At 38.6% G+C, this 19992-nt stretch overlaps 1 protein-coding gene across 4 annotated transcripts in view; it reads right to left on the bottom strand.

Annotated features, from left to right (window-relative positions):
- Positions 1-18407: 18407 nt before the first annotated feature.
- LOC126556637 (homeobox protein prospero) overlaps positions 18408-19992 on the bottom strand; it is a 97926-nt gene continuing 96341 nt past the window's right edge. For all 4 annotated transcript variants that reach the window (XM_050212022.1, XM_050212024.1, XM_050212023.1 and 1 more), the window contains 2 exons: positions 18794-18938; positions 18408-18611 (listed from right to left, as the gene is read on the bottom strand). In XM_050212022.1, coding sequence (XP_050067979.1) covers positions 18432-18611; positions 18794-18938 — 325 coding nt within the window. In that variant the 3' untranslated portion in view covers positions 18408-18431. The remainder of the gene's footprint in view (positions 18612-18793; positions 18939-19992) is intronic.

Here is a 19992-nt window from a genome sequence, read left to right as displayed (position 1 = left end):
TGTAAACTGTCGCTCCTCCAGTACACCCGAATTGCTTCGGTTCGGTAAAAATACTTATTGCGATCAAAAATAAGATTGTATTATGGTTGTGAAAATTGTTACATCGGTAAAAGTTCTCTGGCACTATTGTTTGAAATTATTATTGATTCTGTTGTTTTGTTTTACGTTTGCATTGTTTCATTGTTGTTTAAAGTGTAGCTATCTGGCGCACGGGATTTGCAAAGTGTCATCGCGCCACACTGCCGTCTCTGCTTTTGTTCTAATTTTTGAGATGCAATTTGGAGTTGAAGTCAATTTTGAGCATGGTGCTTCTGAAGAAACATTTAGCATTTAGTAACCGATAATACAAAAAAACTAACGACTCTTAACCTGCTGCCTAAAAATTGGATTTATTAATAGCCCGGAAGTATAGTTATTTAAAAGGAAACTAAAAATATAGTATTTTATGCAATTTTTGAAGGTTATTGCTATGTCCGTGAGTGAAAGTTGTTAATTGAAGAATTACTTGTTATTGGTTTGTTTCCCAATGAAATTTCTTTAATAGGAAGAACGTTTGCATTTCATTTCCAAGATTTTTTTTATTCTGAGACCTCTGTCTGCTGTATACAGCAGAATTATTAAAATTTTATCAATTAAATAAAGCTCGCTGTGCATGAGACAATCTCTCGAAACAAGCGACTGAAGTCGCGTATGAAGTCGCCTATCTTTTTGGTGGAAAGGGAGTTGTCGCATTTGACTGAGACTCACAACAGACTTAAACAATTATTCAATTGAATTTAAAAACCTATATCGAACGATCTAACTTCGTATTCTTCCCAACACGAACAGATGTAGAAAGAGTGGAAAAATTTCAATTTTTTTATATCATACGAGTAAAAAGAAAATCTTTCAGGTTACACGTCAGAATATTTTTTGCGTTTTGTATCTAGACCGCAGTGAAATATAAAATTTTAGCATTACTTATTGATTGCCAATACCACCAAGATTTCGGTTGTTGTTTTCTAAAGTTTTCTTTTAAAATTTAGCCTTTTTTGCAAACACTTTCTGTTGCAAGGTTGAGACGATAAATGTCAAGAAAACACAAGCAATCCACTCCTAGATATAGCAATATTTCCACAAGCTGTGTTAGATCTTCATGCAATGCACAAAGACTACTAACACAGTTCAGTTTTTTGTAACATTACCGAATACTAAATTTGATCGTACATTTTCAATGATCGTACATTCAAATTTAAAATGCACCGAATTTATTTGATCGAGTTTTGTCCGAAATGTGTGTCACACTGTGTCTTAGCTCATCTGATTACACGATCGGCGAAAAGGATTTTGAAACGCTACATGTGGTCACGTTGCTTTTTTGCAGAGACAAGAAGGCTTTTTTTTCTCTTTCGTTCTGTTTCTCTCTCTCTCACTCTCACTCTATGCATCGTTCGATTTTGCCACCTCCGGCAGGCACAAATCGATCGATCGATTGATTGACTTTTCCCACGTCACTTTCCACACACTTACTCCCCCTGATGGATGTAATTCAGGGTGTTTGTGTGCGTGTGTTGGTGTTTTTGTTTTTCTTTGCGGTTGGAAGATCTCCTTTCCCCAGGTGTGACGTAAATAGTGTGTGCGTCAGTAGTACTGATGTATTGCTACTTTCTTCTGCTGTTTACCTATTAACTTTCAAAAATAAGGCAAAACTGTTGCTGTTTAAAAACTGTAACCAATAAAGTTTGTTGCGATGAAAAAAACCTGATTCCATCTCACACGATACGTTGAGGTCGTGTCGCGCCCCGTACGGTCAACGGACCGACGCTACTGTTGCGAATACGCATGTACGCGAAACGAAATGTTCATGGTAGTTGGATTGTGAGTGTATGTATCTTATAGCGATAACGACTTACATCATGCTTTGTCCATATTGATAGTAATAATCCTAGATTTGTGTTGTTTCGGTAATATCACAAACATTTGTTTCCCAACACGCACACGGTGGCGCGGTTGTGTGCTCACATGGTTTTGCTTTGTTTTGTCATTTCGAAAATCATAAGAAGATATCCCTGTGTTTACTGTGCACTGTTGTCCGGCTGTTGCTGTTGCTGCTGCTAGGGCCTCTGCTCGTCGTGGAGCTAGTTCGCTACCACCACTACTAGGGCACACCGCTCACCGTTGGAGTGACCTCCACTGTGAGAACGGGTTTGAACACATATTTGAAGCTCTGTTCCCATAGTTAACAACGGCCAGCTTGTAAAACGGAACTAGTGCACAGATACTATTTCAACTGAACTGGTAAATTTGAAATTATTCCGGTTTTGTTGTTTGGTTGCGTCTTTTTTGGTCCAAAGGAAACCGTCGCGCCCAGTTGACAGCTGGCTCCATTGCTACTGAGTAGTGGATGAAGCACTGAAAAGTCCGCTGGAACGACGATTCGTTTGGATTTTGGCTGGCAATGGCATTTATTCTCTATTGTTCTATTGTTTGTGTGTGTGTAAAATTATACTCTGTATAAATATATATATGTATATATATCTATATGTATATCTATCTCTTTCTCTCTCTCTCTCTCGATCAGTTTTGTTACGCACATTTAACAGTTTTGCGTTTCTTTGCGGTTTGTATCGCTTTTGTATAAATAGTTGCTTCCGTGCCATAAATGTCTTTGCTTCTCTGCAATTTCGTTTGCTATAATAATCTCACATTCCCTTGCATCTCCTTTTCTCTTCTTCTCTCTCCCTCTCTCTGTCTTCTTGCTTTCCTTCTAGTTTTTGTTGCGCTCTGACACTGCGGTATATATAAAAAACATGTTGTATATAAAATTTCAATATTAAACAGCGAATATTCGCAAAAATTTGTAAAAAAAGAAGAACAAGAAAACGTAAATCATTCACTTCGCTTTGTAGTGTTGTTGATTTTTGTTTTTTTCGTAGTAGTGGTAGTAGTTTCCAATTTTGCGTTCGTTTATTCTTCAAAAAAGGGGAAAATTGTAACCCCTTAAAAACCAAATCGATAACGAACGTTTTTGTTTTTGCGACGGTCGTGCGTGCGTGAATGTTGTCTTTTCTCTGTGTTTTTTGTTTTTGTTTCAAAAGTGGCCTTTTTTTCATTAACGTCTGTTACAATACGTTGGGAAACAATGGAGGTCAACACACACACATACACACACATACACACTTAAGTGTTTTGATGCTGTGTGTGTGTCGATTGTTTTTTTTAGCGATTAAATGTTCTACTCACACCTTCCTTCATCACCTTTCTTTGCTCTATTGATTTAGTTACGTTTGCTAATACATATTACAGGTATGTATGCATTATTATTAATAATAATATATATATAGTTTACCTTTTTATGATATAATATATATATATATATATATATATCTGATCACATTTTTAACAGTCTGCTGAGTGTTGTCATTTTCTTCTTCTTTGAGAGAATTGGATTTTACGTGTTGTATCTTTTTTTGGCTTGTTTCAATTGGTTTTGCTTATTTTTTTTGTGGGTTTTGGGTTTAAGCTTCAATTTGTTGATTCGTCGTCAGTGTTCGCGCATATTTCTATTTTTTTTCATTATATTGTGTTGCTTGCTTTTGGTTTTTGCTGTTTGTTGCTGTTGTTGTTATTGTTGTTGTTGTTGTTGGTTTTGGAAAAGAAAAATGTTTAAAAATAAGGATGTTTAATGTTAAATTTACTGATTTCAATATATAAAACGACTATATGGTTTGTGTGTGTTCACTGTTCTGCTTTCATTTGGTTTTTGTTATAATATTTTCTTCTTCCTGGGAGAGGGGAGTAGAGGTTCCGCGGATCGAGGCAAACAGAAGGGCGGGTTTGTTGAAAGGTCCCACCGATTACCTCTTTGCTCCCATCACCTCACTTCCACACCCTTCCCAAGGTGTTGGATATTGTGCTCATCACAATATTACGCTGCCATCGGGACCTACACAACAGAGATGGTAATGATTGGTAGAGTAGGTTTTTTTTCTTCTTTTCGTTCGGTTTGTGAAGAATGTCTCATTAGAAGAACCTTTTGCTTAAATATTTCCCCAATAGAGATCTCCCGATTCGTACTTCGTGCTTCACCTTCCCTTTGTGCGGGACACAAACTGCACGACTGGCGAACGAACGAACTGGTCCATCTGCCCGAAGGTTTCCTCGGGCGATGGACCAAGTAACATAATGGCGCCTGATGGTGCAGCGGTCCCAGCGGTCGGGTGGTCCTGGTTGTGGCTCTTGTAATAAGATTTGTATAAAAATATAAATATATCATCTTTGTTGCATTTTATTACTATTGTTTGTTTTCTGGCTTTTTACTGTTTTTTTTTTTTTGTTGGTTGGTTGGTTGGTTGTTGCCGTTGTTACTGTTTTGTTGTATGCTATTATTGAGTTTGGTTGGTTGCTTTCGATTAAGATCTCCTGTTTGGTTTTCTTGCTTTGATTCAATATTACTATTGTTTGCATTGTTTTCTTTTAAAAAAGTGGTTTGTGTTGTACTTTAAATCATTCCGGTTTATTTCATTTATTTTAGCCTATTGAGTAGTTTTGTTGTTGCTATTTTTTCGGTTTTGTTTACTGTGGTTTGAATTGGTTTTTACGTTCCTTTGCCTGTTTTTTTTTTTTTGCTGGAGTGATATCGTCAATCTGCTTACAAAACACGCCGCTTTTGATTATGTCATGTTTTAGCTTAAATACCATTTTTGTGTTTGTTTGTTTTTTTTAAATGTTCTGTGTTTTGCATTATTTAACTATTGTACGGTTTTTGCACTTATATCGGAACAGCCGAAGGTCGATTGCCCGTCCGATCGTGTTACTATATATACAGACACACACACACATACAACATACCCTGCTGCTGCTGCTGCTGCTAGTTTCGGTTACTTATGATTAAAAAAGTCACTTCCGATCGGTCGGTCGGAGGCATGACCTCAGGCACTTCGACTGTTTGTGGTTGAAGGGTTTTCGATTTTCGGGTTAGTTCTATTGTTTGTTTGCTGCTATTGTTGTTCTATGGTAAGGAGGATTGGGGAGGGAGATCGGTTGCGATCGAGTGTATCGTGGAGTTGGTGAATGGTGGTTTTGCTGCGTGTGTTGCTGAACAAGAGATTGACAATATCACTCCAAGTTAGTTATGGTTTGGTGGTGGACACACGCCGCTGATTGCGGCGGCCCTGCTATGTACGGGGTTTTGGTTGTGGTAGTGTGACTATTGCAAATGAAATGGAAAATAGAGATTTTTCTTCGTTCGTTCTATGTTTTTTTTGTGGGTTGCTGTTTTAATTGATTGCGTTCATTACTTTTTGTTTTGCAGCCATGCACAAGCACGCAGGTGTTTGTGTTGCGTGCCAGATCGCGCTCGATCGTAAAGATGGTAAAAAAAAAGATCGCACGTCGATCTGTCGTGCACGGGTACAAGGACGAACCGCTGTTGGTGTGCGTTCGTCCATCTCGTTCCTACGGTTGTTGCGTTGCGTTTTGTTGAGTGAAAAATTATGAGAAATAAAATTGTTTCATTTCGCTGTTTCAGCTGCTGGTGGTGATGTGTTGTCTTTGCTGATGTGATTTATTTGCTTTTTTTTTTTTGGTATTATTATTAGTTAAAAACGCACGCGGGTGCCCCCGGGAAAAGCAACGCTTTACCCAGTTTGTGGCCCCGTTTTTCGTGCTTTGCCGGTTTCTATTGTAAACTAAAAACTGTGCAATATATTACCATCCAGTGGCTGCAGCTGAGGGATGCTGCGAGATGAATGAGAATATATTTTTTACTATTGCAAAAATAGAAGTGAAAATTCTGCTGTGAATTCTTTGTTTGTTGTTTTGTTGTTGTTGTTTTTTTCTGCGTTATTTTTTTTTCTCTTTTCCAGATGTTTTCAGCGTCTTTATTCCTGACCTGGTGATGTTGGTATACTTCATTCCTTTTTGTTTTTACGTGATTAGATATTTATTTTGATGAGCCTCCCATATTGTGAAATATGGTCGACCCGTTCTCAGCGATGATGTTTGGTCATGCATTGCATTAACATCATACATCAACAAATTTTGAATTTTGCTTACTTTGGATGTTCTTTTTTGTCTCATATTGTTTTAGGTTGTTCTGCTGTTTCTGATTGCTTCACGAACTAGCCTGGCGCAGCTAAATCGTATCGTTAGATGGTTGTTTTGTTTGTAAAGAGCAATTTAGTTCTTTTCTTTTGTGTTGTTCTCTTCTGCTGTTGTTACTTTCATTTCAAACTGTTTGATAGTTTGAAGAGAATTGGATAAAATATTCTCTCCTGCATTGGTTTTTTTTTTGTTTTCTACTTTCCATACTCTATGCTGTCAATTTTGATCATAAAATTGGATTACGGTGAAACGGTAATGATTGTGGTATAGTTTGGTTTTGCTTGATTGATTTTTGGTTTGTTATTTGCTTGTTTATGCCTCAACATAGGATGGTTTTACTCAATTGGAAATGAAAAACGTGACTTTCTTGTTTGAGTTCAAAGATGAAAAATCATTCCAGTATATTTTATATGTTTTGTTGCCCTGAGCAGATTTGTGACAGTGAAGAAAAAAATGTTTTTTTGAGGAAATAACTAAAAGAATATTTTCAAAATAATAAACGCATAAAGGGAGAGATTTAATTTTATTGGAAAGAATTAGAAAAAAAATTTAACTGAAAATCCAAATATTGTTGACAGATGATACAAAATACAACCTATGAAAAGAAAATCAGACGTGAAAAGTCATTCCTAAGAGTAAAAAAAAACGTTTGTAAAAATGTAAACTAAACGCAAAACACAAATCACCATCATAAATCTGCTCAGCAATCTGTATAAAACGTCTATTGCTGTTTCCTTTTGTTTTGTTGTTGTACGGTGGACCAATCAACATAATATTCTGCCAATCTGTTGTGGTAGATGAAACCGAAAAATAAAACAAAAAACCTTTTAGATAATGCACCGAAATGCGCGTAACTGCTTGTATGTTTTAGCTTAAAACTGCTACAAAACTGCTGTTTCCTGCTGTAACAACAAAACCAAAGATCCGGTTTATCCTGTTCGATAACTGAACATAAATAGTTTTTTTTCTTCCCGATTTGTGCTTCTTCACTAGTTGTTTGGTTGTTTCCTAATTTTCTGGTTCAGGGTTTTCCTGCTTTGTTACTCAGCTGATTTAACTGAACTATCTCGATTATAACTCACATTGGAGGTGTTTTTGTGTTTGTTTGGGTTTTGTTTTGTCGATTTTCATTTTACTATTTTACTGTGATCAGATTTCATTTCTAGCCAGACTGTTTCAAAAGTGATACGTATATTAGCCAAAGTTCGATCGTTGCTAAAATCAAATCGCCTATTGCTCGTCACCACATCGCTCGATGATGGTTTGGGTTTCGGCGAGTGATGGGAAGAATCGATCGATAACACGGTGACGTTGTGGTGGTGTTAGGGTCACTTCGGTTTACGATCACACTTCGAGCAATTTGTTGTACGGTTGGTTTGTTAAATCGCTTCTATCTGCTCGCTTCTGTAGCGTGGCTGATGCGTGCAAAGATGTTACTGAAGGTCGCAAACAACACCGGCTGCGAGCAGATAGGCTAGCGTGCGCGATATTATTTCGATTGTTATTTTTGTGATCAGATTTTGGTTTTTAGGTTCGTTTTTATTTTTACTTTCATATAAATGTTGTCAAATGTTTTTTTTTTGTTGGCATGTTTTGTAGTATGTTTTAAAATTTATTTGTTTAATATTAGCATGCGAGATTGTGTTAGTTTGTTTCGGTGTATATAAAGTAGCTAACACGCAAACAAGCGCCGCTAGTTGACCGAAAAAGGCTCGCTACGGTTATGTAGCAGCCGGTGAACGTCAGCGAACTTGCCCACTGCACAAACCAAAACGGTGTTCGGCGTATCCTGGCTCTACTGCTGTTGCTGCTGCTGGACAACCAAAGGACAAATGCATGTGATGTGAATTTTTTTGGGTTTTTTTTGTTTAGATATTTTTTGTTCCACATCAATGCCATCTAAAATCGTCCATAACTCACCCAGCTTTATTAACGGAGCTACCGAAAATCGGTGGGTTAGAGTTTGTTGTTAGATATTTGGAGTTCCCAAGCAGCAACGGGGATCGCACACACACGCGCAAGATGAATGTAGCGGTTGCTGTGCGCAGCCGAAGTCAGAGTTTGGTCGGTTTGTGTGCACGTTGTGACCGTTTCACCCGGTTTGGCCTTCGTATCAACGACATGCCGGCGATGCGTGTGTTAAAATTGGTTTCGAGTTTATTACAAATTGAAATGATTAATTTGTATGATTTAAATATAATCAAACAGCAGTTTTTTTTCTCCTTGTTTACTCTTTCTGCATTTTTGATTGAAACTTGGAATCATAGTTTAAAAAAACGGTTGCTTCTGCTTCGTTCCGAAAATGCTTCAGTTGGAAATGGAATTTATAACCTTTTTTTCATTTTCATAAATTTTGTTAATCGTTTTGTTTTCAATCGAATTGAAACTGTGGAACGCAAAAATAGACAATAAAAATTACACCCAATCGATCGATCGTAGGATCGATGGCGAATGTAAAAGTCAAAGCAATGTGCAATTTTATGTTCTGCTTGTTCAAGACCTTTTATAGCAATGTTGTCCGATTAGTCATTTACTTTAGGTGTCCACACACTCACACACATTGCTAAATTTATACAGATTGGGTTTTCCTGCCTGTCTTTGCTGTCTTTGCGTTATTTCACACATTTATACTGTACTTAAAACGATACATTTTTAAACAGGGAAACTGTACTATCCTCGAATTACAACCAAGTGAATTTTGACTAATCGATTCACGTGTCATAAATACGCGAGATAAAAAATGTCGACCAATAATTCTTCATCTTCTACATTTTTTTTACCCAAAAAAAAAAAACAAAAACAGACAGATGTTCTAATTTTGTTTCGTAAATTTGAAAAGCAAATACTCATTCTTGTACTCCACAATATGAACATTCAGGGGTTTTTAAAGGGGTTTAGAATGAAATCGTTTCCTTTTTGTTTTTTTTTTTTTGATATCCAGTGCTTAGTTCAACCTTTCGTTGCTCTCAATCATATTCATTTTGAAAGTGTTGTTCACGAAGTTTGTCCAGTATTATTTGTTTCAAATGTGATTATGGTGATCGGTTGGTTGGAATTATTGATTTCATTTTAAATGTTCCATCCCGATCCACAAATTCATTTTCCATGCATTAATTTGATAGTTTCTCCTCGGTTCATTACGCTTCCTGCTGTATCATCATTATTTATTTTTTTCAAACTGCTATTATGATGGTTTTTGGTAAGTTCCATCATTTGTTGTTTTCACTTCGTAAACTTAAAATAAAAGAAACATTTTATTTGCTAGCGTCACTTATTCTCCTCCCCAACTCGTGCTTGGCTGGTAATGCACGCGCATAAGCCCCCGAATAAGATGACGTTTTTGGGGCCCGATACGAGCGTGGAGAAAATGTCTAGCAATAGTTTTAATAACCGGTTTTTTTTCTCGTCACATTCGTTCTTCTTCACATTCGGCAAATGATAAAGGAAGCTGTGGCGATCTCCATTGCGCTGTGGATTAATGGAGTGTACACACAGCAATACTGAAAAGGAAACTAAAACAAACGAAAGGAAAAACAGCTCGAAGAGGATCGCGTCACGATCGGCGTCCGTGATTCCTCTTCCGCTTTTGTCCGCTTCCGCCGGCGAGCTTGAGAGTTTTATGAAATGTTCGATGGGATCGGTTCTTCGTTCCGACGTACGATCACAGCCTGCGTTAGTGTTAGTTTACAGAGTTTGCTACGCTTATTTGCCCGTTGTTGCAGTATTTGGCGGTGACTGCATTACGGGTGAATTAGTTTCGTTTGTTGGTTTGTCTGTTTGTTTTTTTTTTTTACAAAGAATTGGCAATATGGGGGAGTATATCAGGTTCCGGTTTCGTTCTCATGCTGTCAAGCGGCTTTATACAACATTCATTGAATCTTATTTGCATTAAATTTAAATTACGGTTAATGATTATATATCCTGTATATGACTGTATCACACACACACGCGCGCGCGTGCGCACATACACACATTAGTGCTATCTCTTTACAGCACGGTATATGGAAACTTTCGAATGGTAGTAATACTATTCCCTGAGTATGTTGCATTCTATAATACCCTTTGTGTCAATTAGTGTCAACCACATTGACTGGTCTATTTCAGGTGTGATTTTTATCTGGGTTTAGTTGGCTAAACGTTTGATTCTGTTGATTTGTGTTGTTGTCTGTGGCAATTAATCAATCAATTTACTGTGATTTTTATCCTGGCTGTCGTGGAGGACAATGCTATCTCGTTACTATTATTTATCAATTCTGCCTATTAATGCGTTTGCTGCTATTGTTTGCTTTGTTGTTTGTAGTTGTTGTTTTATCCTGTATATTGTATCCTGTGTTGTTGTTGTTGGTTATTTTTGTAGCTATTTCCGATCTTAAAATGCTATGTCAACCGAGCACTTCTCATTCATCTGAATACACGTAGAATGTATATTATGCCGAAACATGTGTTTGTTTTATCTCAAAAGGTTTCGATAAAGCGATGCCGTTACTTTCCTCATTTTCACCAAAAAATTCTCAGTCCTTCCAGTTACGAAACGTGTGTCTAAATTGACGCCAAACGTGTAAAAACAATATTGTGGCCCGAAATAAATTGTTAAACTTTGCCCAAAACAGCTCCTTTTCATACTCCTTCATCCTTGTCTAAAGGTTTTGTGGTGTGTGCGTATCATAATGCTGATGTTTGGTGATGTAGTGTAACGTTAGTGCAGGGGTTTTCACCAGAAAAATTGTTCCTACGTTCACAGACAGTTATATTGTTCACGATTGTTATATTGCTGGTGTGCTATGTTTCTGATGTTGCTGTAAACTGTATTGCATTGCAATTTTTTTCAACGATAAAATTTTAGCTCAATTATTGTTCACCTAGGTTGCTCTAGGTGAGACACATTAGGGAACAATTTTTGTGCGCTTGCAAACGGATGCTAAAACAGAGGTTTTGAAAATATGCGTACAATTTGTTACTGCAGGATGTCCATTGATAAGATTAAAAAAAAAGAAATAAAAAAACTAACTTTCACTCATTCTATTGCAATATTTTGCATGCTCTTAAGAAAGCTGTCTCCGTGATTGTCGACGATGAAAATAAATAGAGAACATTTATAGCTAGCTAATACTTCACCTTCTAATCGATGCACGTTTGGAGGACTATTGGTTTGATTTTTGTTTTGTTTTGAAGTGTTGTTATGATTTCGATTTACGGGTGGTCATAGTCGAAATCATTCTTAATCAAAATAAATTATTTGTATAGTTCTGAAAACACACAATCATTTCAATTTTGTTCATAATGTGAAATCGAAATGATATGTTCTTATTCCCACACGTCGATTTAATGTCGTGTTTTAAATATATCCAATACTTAAATCGAAAGAGTATCAGAATTAATCGTAAAGATGGATTTCAAAAAACGACGCTTAAAGCCCCCAAAATTCATGCACGATCGCATAACTTACCGAAGTTTTTTTTTTTCTTATATACCTAATTATATGTTTTTGCTTTCGTTTTAGTCAGTCACACATCGAGAGGCATTCGTAAAACCTGCTGCAAAGCATGTTTGGTTGCATCAAGAAGAGCCCTTTTGCGAATGCCAAATGTAAGCATCTTGCCACGTACCAGCATCACAATTATTGTAATTTAAAAAAAAATCTACATAATTTGCATAAATAGAACAACGGACAAAAGGTATCGAAAATTGGAAAAAGTATTTACAAAAAAGCATTTTTCTTAAGCAACAAATTATCGAGTATCGTACCCCGCGTGCTCATTCCCATTCCCAGTGCCATCCGGTGCACCGGTGGATTTCTTGTGCGGTGTATCTCTTCTATCGATCACACCCCTTCCTGAAGAGTTCTACCACGCTTTCCGATAGCAGCTCCACCGGGGCGCATTGCACTTGAGCGATGCAGCAAACAGCGCTTTCTGCAATGGTAAAAAGCACGAACTACCAATGAACAACAAAGTGCTGCAATCAGCGCCAACAGAAAGGAAACGGGCGCACACGTTTATCCCAGCGTTGTCGAGTTGCAATAATTGTCGCACGTACGTTTGGTCCGTACTACAAAGCGCAAGCAACCAAGGAAAGCTATTGATACGCCAACAGCATCTTTGATTGGCGATGGCGATCGAATCATACGCGCACACCGGCCCACGCTTGTAAGAATGCAGATGGTAGAGCACAAGGCGTCAGCCTACAGGGTGGCGTTGTAGACGGGCTAGTACACACAGGTCTGTGTGAAGCCCGTGATGAAAATCGCGCAAAATCACAGACTCCAACAGACTAGCGATTCCTGGACGAGTGATCTGCGTACGATGCCGCGCACGCACACCCGAACGAAACATCCAGACTAGGTGGACGCCATCCGTTCAGATGCGGTGCAGGGTTGTACGAGCAGATCTCTTGAGCCAGGAACGGTCTGCACGTGTGATTTCCTTTCACCGAAAGGGCAAGCTTTCCCGCCTGGGCTTAGGAGAAGCCGTGATCATTAAATATGGCCACAGTTAGGCATATGGTGTGCCGTGCTTTTGACCATCTTGTTGTATGGAGTTGAAGAAAAAAAACTGGCCGTTCGGTGTGCCGCCGAGTGCGCTTGGCTTGTTGTTGAGTGATAGGATGTTGAGAACCTTATCGCCGGCACAGCTGTGTACAGGTTAATACAGAACCTTGCCCGCGGCACAGCGACCAACAAGAGTTACCAAGCGGCAACCCCAAAAACCTTCACCCATACCGGATGTGATTTGGGTTATTTAGTTTGCTGTTTGTCGGTTTGTGGTTGAAGTATAGAATTGAAAAATTGCTGAGTTATCTGGCTATTGTTTTGTTTTACACTAGTTGGCTTGTTGCGCTTGTAACTCACACTCACACACACACTGATTAATATGGAATTGATTAAGTTTACTGTACCGGCAGTGTGCGGCAAGTAAAACGCATGCACTGCCGTACTATTATAGCTCTACCATTTACTTATGTTTGCTTCTCGCTGCTTTGCTATGTTACTGCTTTTACGTTAAAATGACTGTTACTGTCTGTCTCTGTGTGGATGTGTAGGTGTCTGTTTGTGGTTGATCTGTGTAGTAGTGGTAAGATACTGGTGTGAAATCGTTACTTACAAACTAAGTGTATGCTTGCTGTCTATCCATTTATTATTGTTTTACTATTTAATGTTTGCTTCTTCCGCGCACCTCGTTTGCTGGTGTCACACCGGCATGAGCGAAGCGCTGTGCCACCGGGTTCAGAAAGAAGCGTAAACAATTCCGTAGCACCGCGTATCCTCAGGCCGGCACTAGTACGGACACTGGTCATTGGGTTTGAACCTCTCGTAGGGACGACTTGATCACTCGATAACTTTGCTAACTATGCTGACCGAGAGTATCGGCATTGCACATCACGCGTATCACACCCAACCCAAAGAAAAACCAAAAAAACGCACACATCTTCGTAATAACGCTCAACAAAACATAATCAGCGCTGACGTACGAAACAGAACAGCAACTTCTAAACGATAAGAACAAACAAATATTCTGTAACACTTTGTTTAGTAGTTTGCCGAAAAGTTTTGTCATATACTACCCACACCCGTGCTCTTTTCGCTTTATATCAAAATGCCTAAAAGTATGCCGAAACGCGTTATGGACCAAAAAGAGGTTTAATTTGATTTAGTTCTTGATTTGCAACAATTATTTCCCTAAACTAGAGCAGCTGTGGCATTCGTCGGCCAGCAGCGGCACGGAGTCACCACCACATGCACTCTCCAGGTAGTTCGGGAAGCGAGCTAGAGCTGTGGCGAACCCTGCACTTTGGCCACTTTACAATCGGTCGTGTGCTGGTTTGTCTGTTCCACCACGCTCTCACATCCACCTAATTAACCCACCCATACATGGGATGATGGTGACGTTAAATGATTAATATCACAATTTCAGTTACTTTCGTCGTTTTTGTTTTAATTTTGCGTAATTTTGCAAGGCATGATATAAATTACTTCTTCTTCCGTCGCTCACTTTCGCTCACAAAACCCACGGTTCGTGTCAGTTTAATTTTGATTCAGAGTATGTTGTCGAACAAACAAAAAACTGCTTTTATAATTTAAAAAAAAAAACTAATAAATTCATATAAAAAACAAATGCTTATCGAATAATAGTAAATTAAACGCATATCATATCCAATTTGATTTCGGAATCAAATAAATAAAATAACAAATACGCAAAATACACACATACAGAGTCAAACTAAATGTCACCGAAAAAGTAGTAAAAGAGAGAAGATAAATTTGAATTTTGAGGACAATAATTTTAATAGATTTGGAAATAGTAATATTTTGTCTTTATTTTTTTTTTTGTTCTTGTTTTATACATTTCTCACTTCTTGCAAAGCCAGTGCACTGATTTTTTGTGTGTGTTTGCGCGGGTTAAGGATCATTTTTTTTAACCCTGAAGTTAGGTGACTAACACAGCACACTAACACCACCGTGTCCCAGGTTTGCAAGAAGCGTACTCATTCATTATAAAGCCAATTATAATAAGGTGAATGATTCATATCATAGGGACGAAAAAATATATCTCTTAATGCTACTAAACTCATTGCTATGTACCGTTTGCAGGTCTCTCTCTCTCTGTCTCGCTCTCTTTCTGCCGTCCGTAAGCCAGAGTTCGTTAATCAGGGTAGTTAGTATTATTTGTCGAATTCCGCAAACAGTTCTTTAAAAACATTTTAGCTTTGTTGTTACTGCTTCGTTTTTTTTTCCGAACGTGCGAATCTCCACACAAGAATTTAAATGCAGATTACTGAGGGAGGCCTTCGATGCTGGTATAACTGGACTAGGAAACTCACAGGATAACGTATTCTGGGGCTCTGCTTTATGATTGCAAGTAATGTTTTCTTTTCCTTTTAGTTGCAACTTATAAACATACGACCAATATAGCTACCATTTTGTCTGTGAGCCACCATTGTAAACCATATTTCAGTAGTTTTGGTTTGTTTAAATAAATTTTAGCATTCATACCTAAATACTAAAATAAAGCAAACGACACACGGAGTGCCTATAACATCTCCAGTGTGCAAAAGGTATGCTTTCGTTAGAAATAAGCTTTGGTTTGTTTTTTTTTTTTTTTTTTTGCAAAATACGTGGAATGATGTTCGATTTTTTGTGATTCTTCGCTTCTTTGATTCTTCCCGCGCCGTTTGGAAACTGATCGGACTGGATTTTGTTTTCCATTGTTTTTTTTTTTTATTCCCCCGCCAGTGTACAATTATTGACACACACAGCTTGGTTAAGATTCTATTGCAATACTTTTTTCGTGCTCAATTGATCTAATATGTTTGAGGGTACGTACGTTGGTGCCAAATCTCAACGCCCTATCATTGTTTCACAAAGGCGCAATGGGATTATTATGCCCAGCAAGAACTAGAATCACTTATCACTCCTAAAAATAAAACAATAATTTAACCCAAAAAACGACATGCGATGATCTCTGGATGTCTGATTTCCGCATTCGTTAATAGAATAACCACCCGTTGTTAAATGGTCGAAACAATTAATTTTGCTGATTTTTTTCTCGAATTACCACCACCAACGTATACAATCCTCCAATCGTGTGTGTGTTTGTTTCTTTTGTGAGAATTTGTGTACAACGTTCTTGCTCTTTGTTTGCCTAGACACGCACCTAGATTGTATGCGAACCGCGATCATCTCTGTCTGTCTCTGTATCTACTCGAAGCAACACGGATCAGGGCGCTGGACCATCACCAAAAAAAAAACATTCATTCTCTCTTCGTTAAATTTTCTTTCTATCGCTTTCCCCCTTTTTTTTTGTCTAAAGTGCCGAAATAACGCCAAAACAATAAACGAAACTTACGCTTTCCGGACGCCGAAACTTACAAATTTTCTCCACCTTTCATTTTCCAGAAGTAGTAACAAATTTTGCTTCTAATTTTGATCACCTTGCGCTCGTGTTTGCTCAGCTCAGCTAGCAGCACAGACTCGCTGTGTGTGTGTGTGTGTGCGCTGTGCAACAGACTCGCGAAAGGTGAGTTTAGCCTAAAAATATTCAAAAACTTTCTTACGACAACGACCACCTCCCACGGAACGAACGGAAATCATACACAACAAAAAACACTTTTCGCTACCTACATACGACACGATCATCAAAGTTTTTTTGGTTTAATTTGGAATTTTGATATTTTTTCGTTTAATATTAGAATTTTGCTCGATAAACATAATTTATTTTCAACCCTGCGACTCTGCACCCCTTCCCGTAAAGCGGCAAAAATAATAATAATGATAATAAATAAACATATTTACAAGGTTTTTTTTCTCTCCCTCTCTCTTTTTACCGAAAACAACGTGAAGTGTTCAACGCCTCATCATCAGCATCGGTCTGATCTTGTCTGACACCGGTATGTTGCTTCGAGTGATCTCTCTATCCCTCTATGGCCAAGGACTAATCTTGGTGTTCGCGAGTTCGTTTGCGGCATCTCTGTGAGTGTGTTAGATTCTAACCCTACTTATACGCCTAGGACACGTTTTGTACACATACCTTTCTCATACACGATTGCTAACGGTTCCTAAACCTAAAGGGCGATAAAACTAAATGCGCTAATAACTAGACTATACAGTCAAAAATAAAGAACCACGAAATCATGGATTTCATGGATTGGGAGGTTTTTTTTTTGTTGTCTTCGAAAGGCATCACAACAGAGCCCTTGAGAGCTGGGTTAGCTCACAATAAAATTAAGGAAAAAACCTATCTCTGGTTGACCGTGGCCGACTTTGAGACATCCTCTAGCACCCATTCGGAGAGAGGGGGGGGGGGGGGGGGGGGGGGGGGGGGGCGTAAATAGTGTGCACACCCGGTAGGCAACAAAATACACCACAAATGTACAAATGTAAGGATAAATTTAGACGCCGATTTGTAAATTAGACACTCTAAAAGGTTCGACGATGCGCAATACAGTTTACATCAGTAGTTGGTTGTTGTTCCAAGGGAATCAGAAACACGGTCGCATTGTTCGATTGCTGTCTGTTTTCGACATTTTCCGCGTGTGTTTTTGTTTGGCAGCTTCCGTTTTCTAAAGTTTCTCTAAACGCTTTGTTTCTTTTTTTCCCGCCTTTACTTCCTCTCGCTTTCCGATACATTGAGCACCACAGCAAGTAAGTGCACTAATGCTTGTGTACTCTTCCTATCCTTTTTTTTTGTTTTGTTTCGTTTCCTTAAATATACTAAAAATTTGGTAAATTTTGAGGTTTGCCGTGTAGGTGTCTTGCTTTTTGTTGTCGATTTTTTGTTGTTGCATCTAAATACTAGTTTTACTTTTAGAACGCGCCCCGATAATCTCTCTTCTTGAGTCGAAAAATACCACGTTGAGGGATTTTTGCTTTCATAAGATGAGCCATTATATAATGAGCCCTTCTTTTTTGCTTTTCAATTTGTAAGTTGCTGCTGCGCTCGGATGAGTGTGATAAATTTGAAGGCCTTTCCCGCGAATTATTTTCACATTCCTAACACACATACACACACACACACACGCACACACTACACAGTATTACACTTTTACAGTGTTTAAAGTTTTACTGCTGCTTCACGTGTGTATGTGTGTGTGTAGAATTTTCTTGCCAAACGCATGGCCTGTGTGGGAAAAAGCGCACTACGTTATAGGAACCACAAATGTTTTCTGTATTTGTTTGTTGTTGCTGTTTTGCCTTGTTTGGGATAAGTTTTGTAAACGCATTGTAATTTTTTTCCCCCTTTCCCGGTTTGTTTTGTTTTTGCTTCGTGTTCGTGCTTCATGATTTTTGTTATTAAATAATATAGTCTCTTTTTCTTCCGTGTTTCTCTTTTTGTCTTTTTGCCGTTTCTCCTCTCACTCGTATTACGTATGCCCTATACAACGGGCATTACGTTATCTCTCCTTTTGTTGTTTGTCCCCACCCACCGTCAGTACTCATAGTTCATAAATTTGTTTTAAGATAACAATTTTGTATAATTTACTTTAATTTTAATAATAAAATTACTCTCTGTTTTGTTTTGTTTTTCTTTCTTTAGTTTGTTTTCGTTTCCATACACAAATTAGTGTATCTCATATATTACTTACTCTTTTGTTTCTTTGTTTTTGTTTGTCCCTCTTTTTTCTCTATTTATTGATTCGGTGCCCTTAATTCAGTTTTGTCTACCGCCATTATTTTTTTCCCCCTTTTTTTGGGGTAGGCGGATGGGCTCTGGCTGGCCTGTTTGTTTGCATTTTTGGTATTCTCTTTTTGTGTTAGTTACGTTTTTGTTCGTTTTTTGTTGGTTGACACGCTCTAGCTTCCTTGGCATTGTTTTTTTCTTTCTTTTTAGTAACGGTTCCTTTGCACTTTGCACTTACTCCAGCTGCTCGAGGAAGTTCGGAGATTTGAAATACTCCGGCACAGGATCATCCATTCGGGAGATGATTTTGTAAATTGATTTTTTCCACGACTGCTCGGTGTCTTTGCCGCCCTGTATCGCGCGGAAGAATTCACGCAGCGTCTGCTCAACAACGTATCGGAAATTTTGGGGCACCTACAGATATACGGGGTGGAAGCAAATGTAATGCGTACATAATTTGTTTTTGGTTGTTTTTTTTTTGTTTTTTTTTTGTTTAGGCCAATAGGCTTGTGTACGCGGTACACGGACGATCGATCATTTAAAAGCAAAGGATCGAAGGCAAAGCGGTTGCGGGGAAGGAAAACCTTAAATCTTACCTCAATGTGATTGTTCCGATTGTAGTGTAGGTTGAGGACGCGGTAAATCTCGCTGTCATTGCTTACATGGATGTCGTCCGCATTCTTCATGCCCTCGCTTACCGCCTGTCTGGCGTACTTCTCCATTTGAATGTAGTAGAATTCCCTGCACGAGATCAAAAGAAACGCATTAAAATTCACTGTCACTTTGAAGCTTTGAAACTTCTACATCTTTTTGTGTGTATCGTCTTCTACATGTAAATCCAGCTCTTGGCGTACGATGATGATAAAAATGATAGTGGTAATAGTTGATAGGGATGTTGAGGTGATTGCTTTCTTCAATTCGTCTAAAGCTTGACCATATCTTGCGTCAAAATTCAGAACCGCCAGCAATATTGAGATACGCCCAAGGATGCTGGGCTAAAGTGTTGTCCTCTTCTTCCGACTCCTTTGAAGGTCCTTTTGGAGTTTCTCAAGGGAGTGTCCTTATGCGGACGACCTAAAATTTTTCCTTCCTGTGAGTTCGTCTGCTGATTGTTGTCTTCTTCAAGATTCCCTTAATACCTTCTCCGGGTGGTGTCTTAACAATGGCCTTAATCTGTATCCTGATAAATGTTGTATCATTTCGTTTGGGAGATCTTCTAAGATCAATCACAACTACACCCTTCATGACACCGCCATACGTCGAGTAACTTCCGTGAAAGACTTGGGAGTGAGGCTGGACGAGACTCTCACTTTTATCGTACATGTTGATCATGTTGTGGCCAAGTCCAACAAAGCTCTAGGTCTTATTGTTGGATTGTCCTCAGAACTTAGAGCCTTATGCCTGAAGGCTTTGTTTTGTTGCTGGGTCCGATCCACCTTGGACTACGTCGCCGTTGTCTGGTCTCCCCCAGGCTCGACTGCAATGGCCAGGCTGGAGAAGACAAGCCTGACCCCTCCATCCTATCCTGTTCGCTGTCGGCTTCTTGGGTTGGACTCTATAGAAACCCGACACTCCCACCTCCGATCATGCTTTATCGCAAGTCTCCTCTCCAATGATCTGGATGTTCCTTCTCTTCTGACGGCCATCCCCCTTTATGCCCCATCCCGCCGTCTGCTCTTCCTTGCATCCTTGTTAGTGTTGTGTTCAATTTTTTCAATCCCCCTATTGTCCCCCTCACCATCCTTAGTTATTAAGACAATTTTTGTGTAGTCCATGTGGCAGAAAAAATATCAAC

The sequence above is a fragment of the Anopheles maculipalpis genome, chromosome 2RL (assembly GCF_943734695.1).
Source record: "Anopheles maculipalpis chromosome 2RL, idAnoMacuDA_375_x, whole genome shotgun sequence".
NCBI lineage: Eukaryota > Metazoa > Arthropoda > Insecta > Diptera > Culicidae > Anopheles > Anopheles maculipalpis.
Note: the sequence above shows the minus strand (reverse complement) of the source record. Positions and strands in the feature narration are given on the sequence as shown.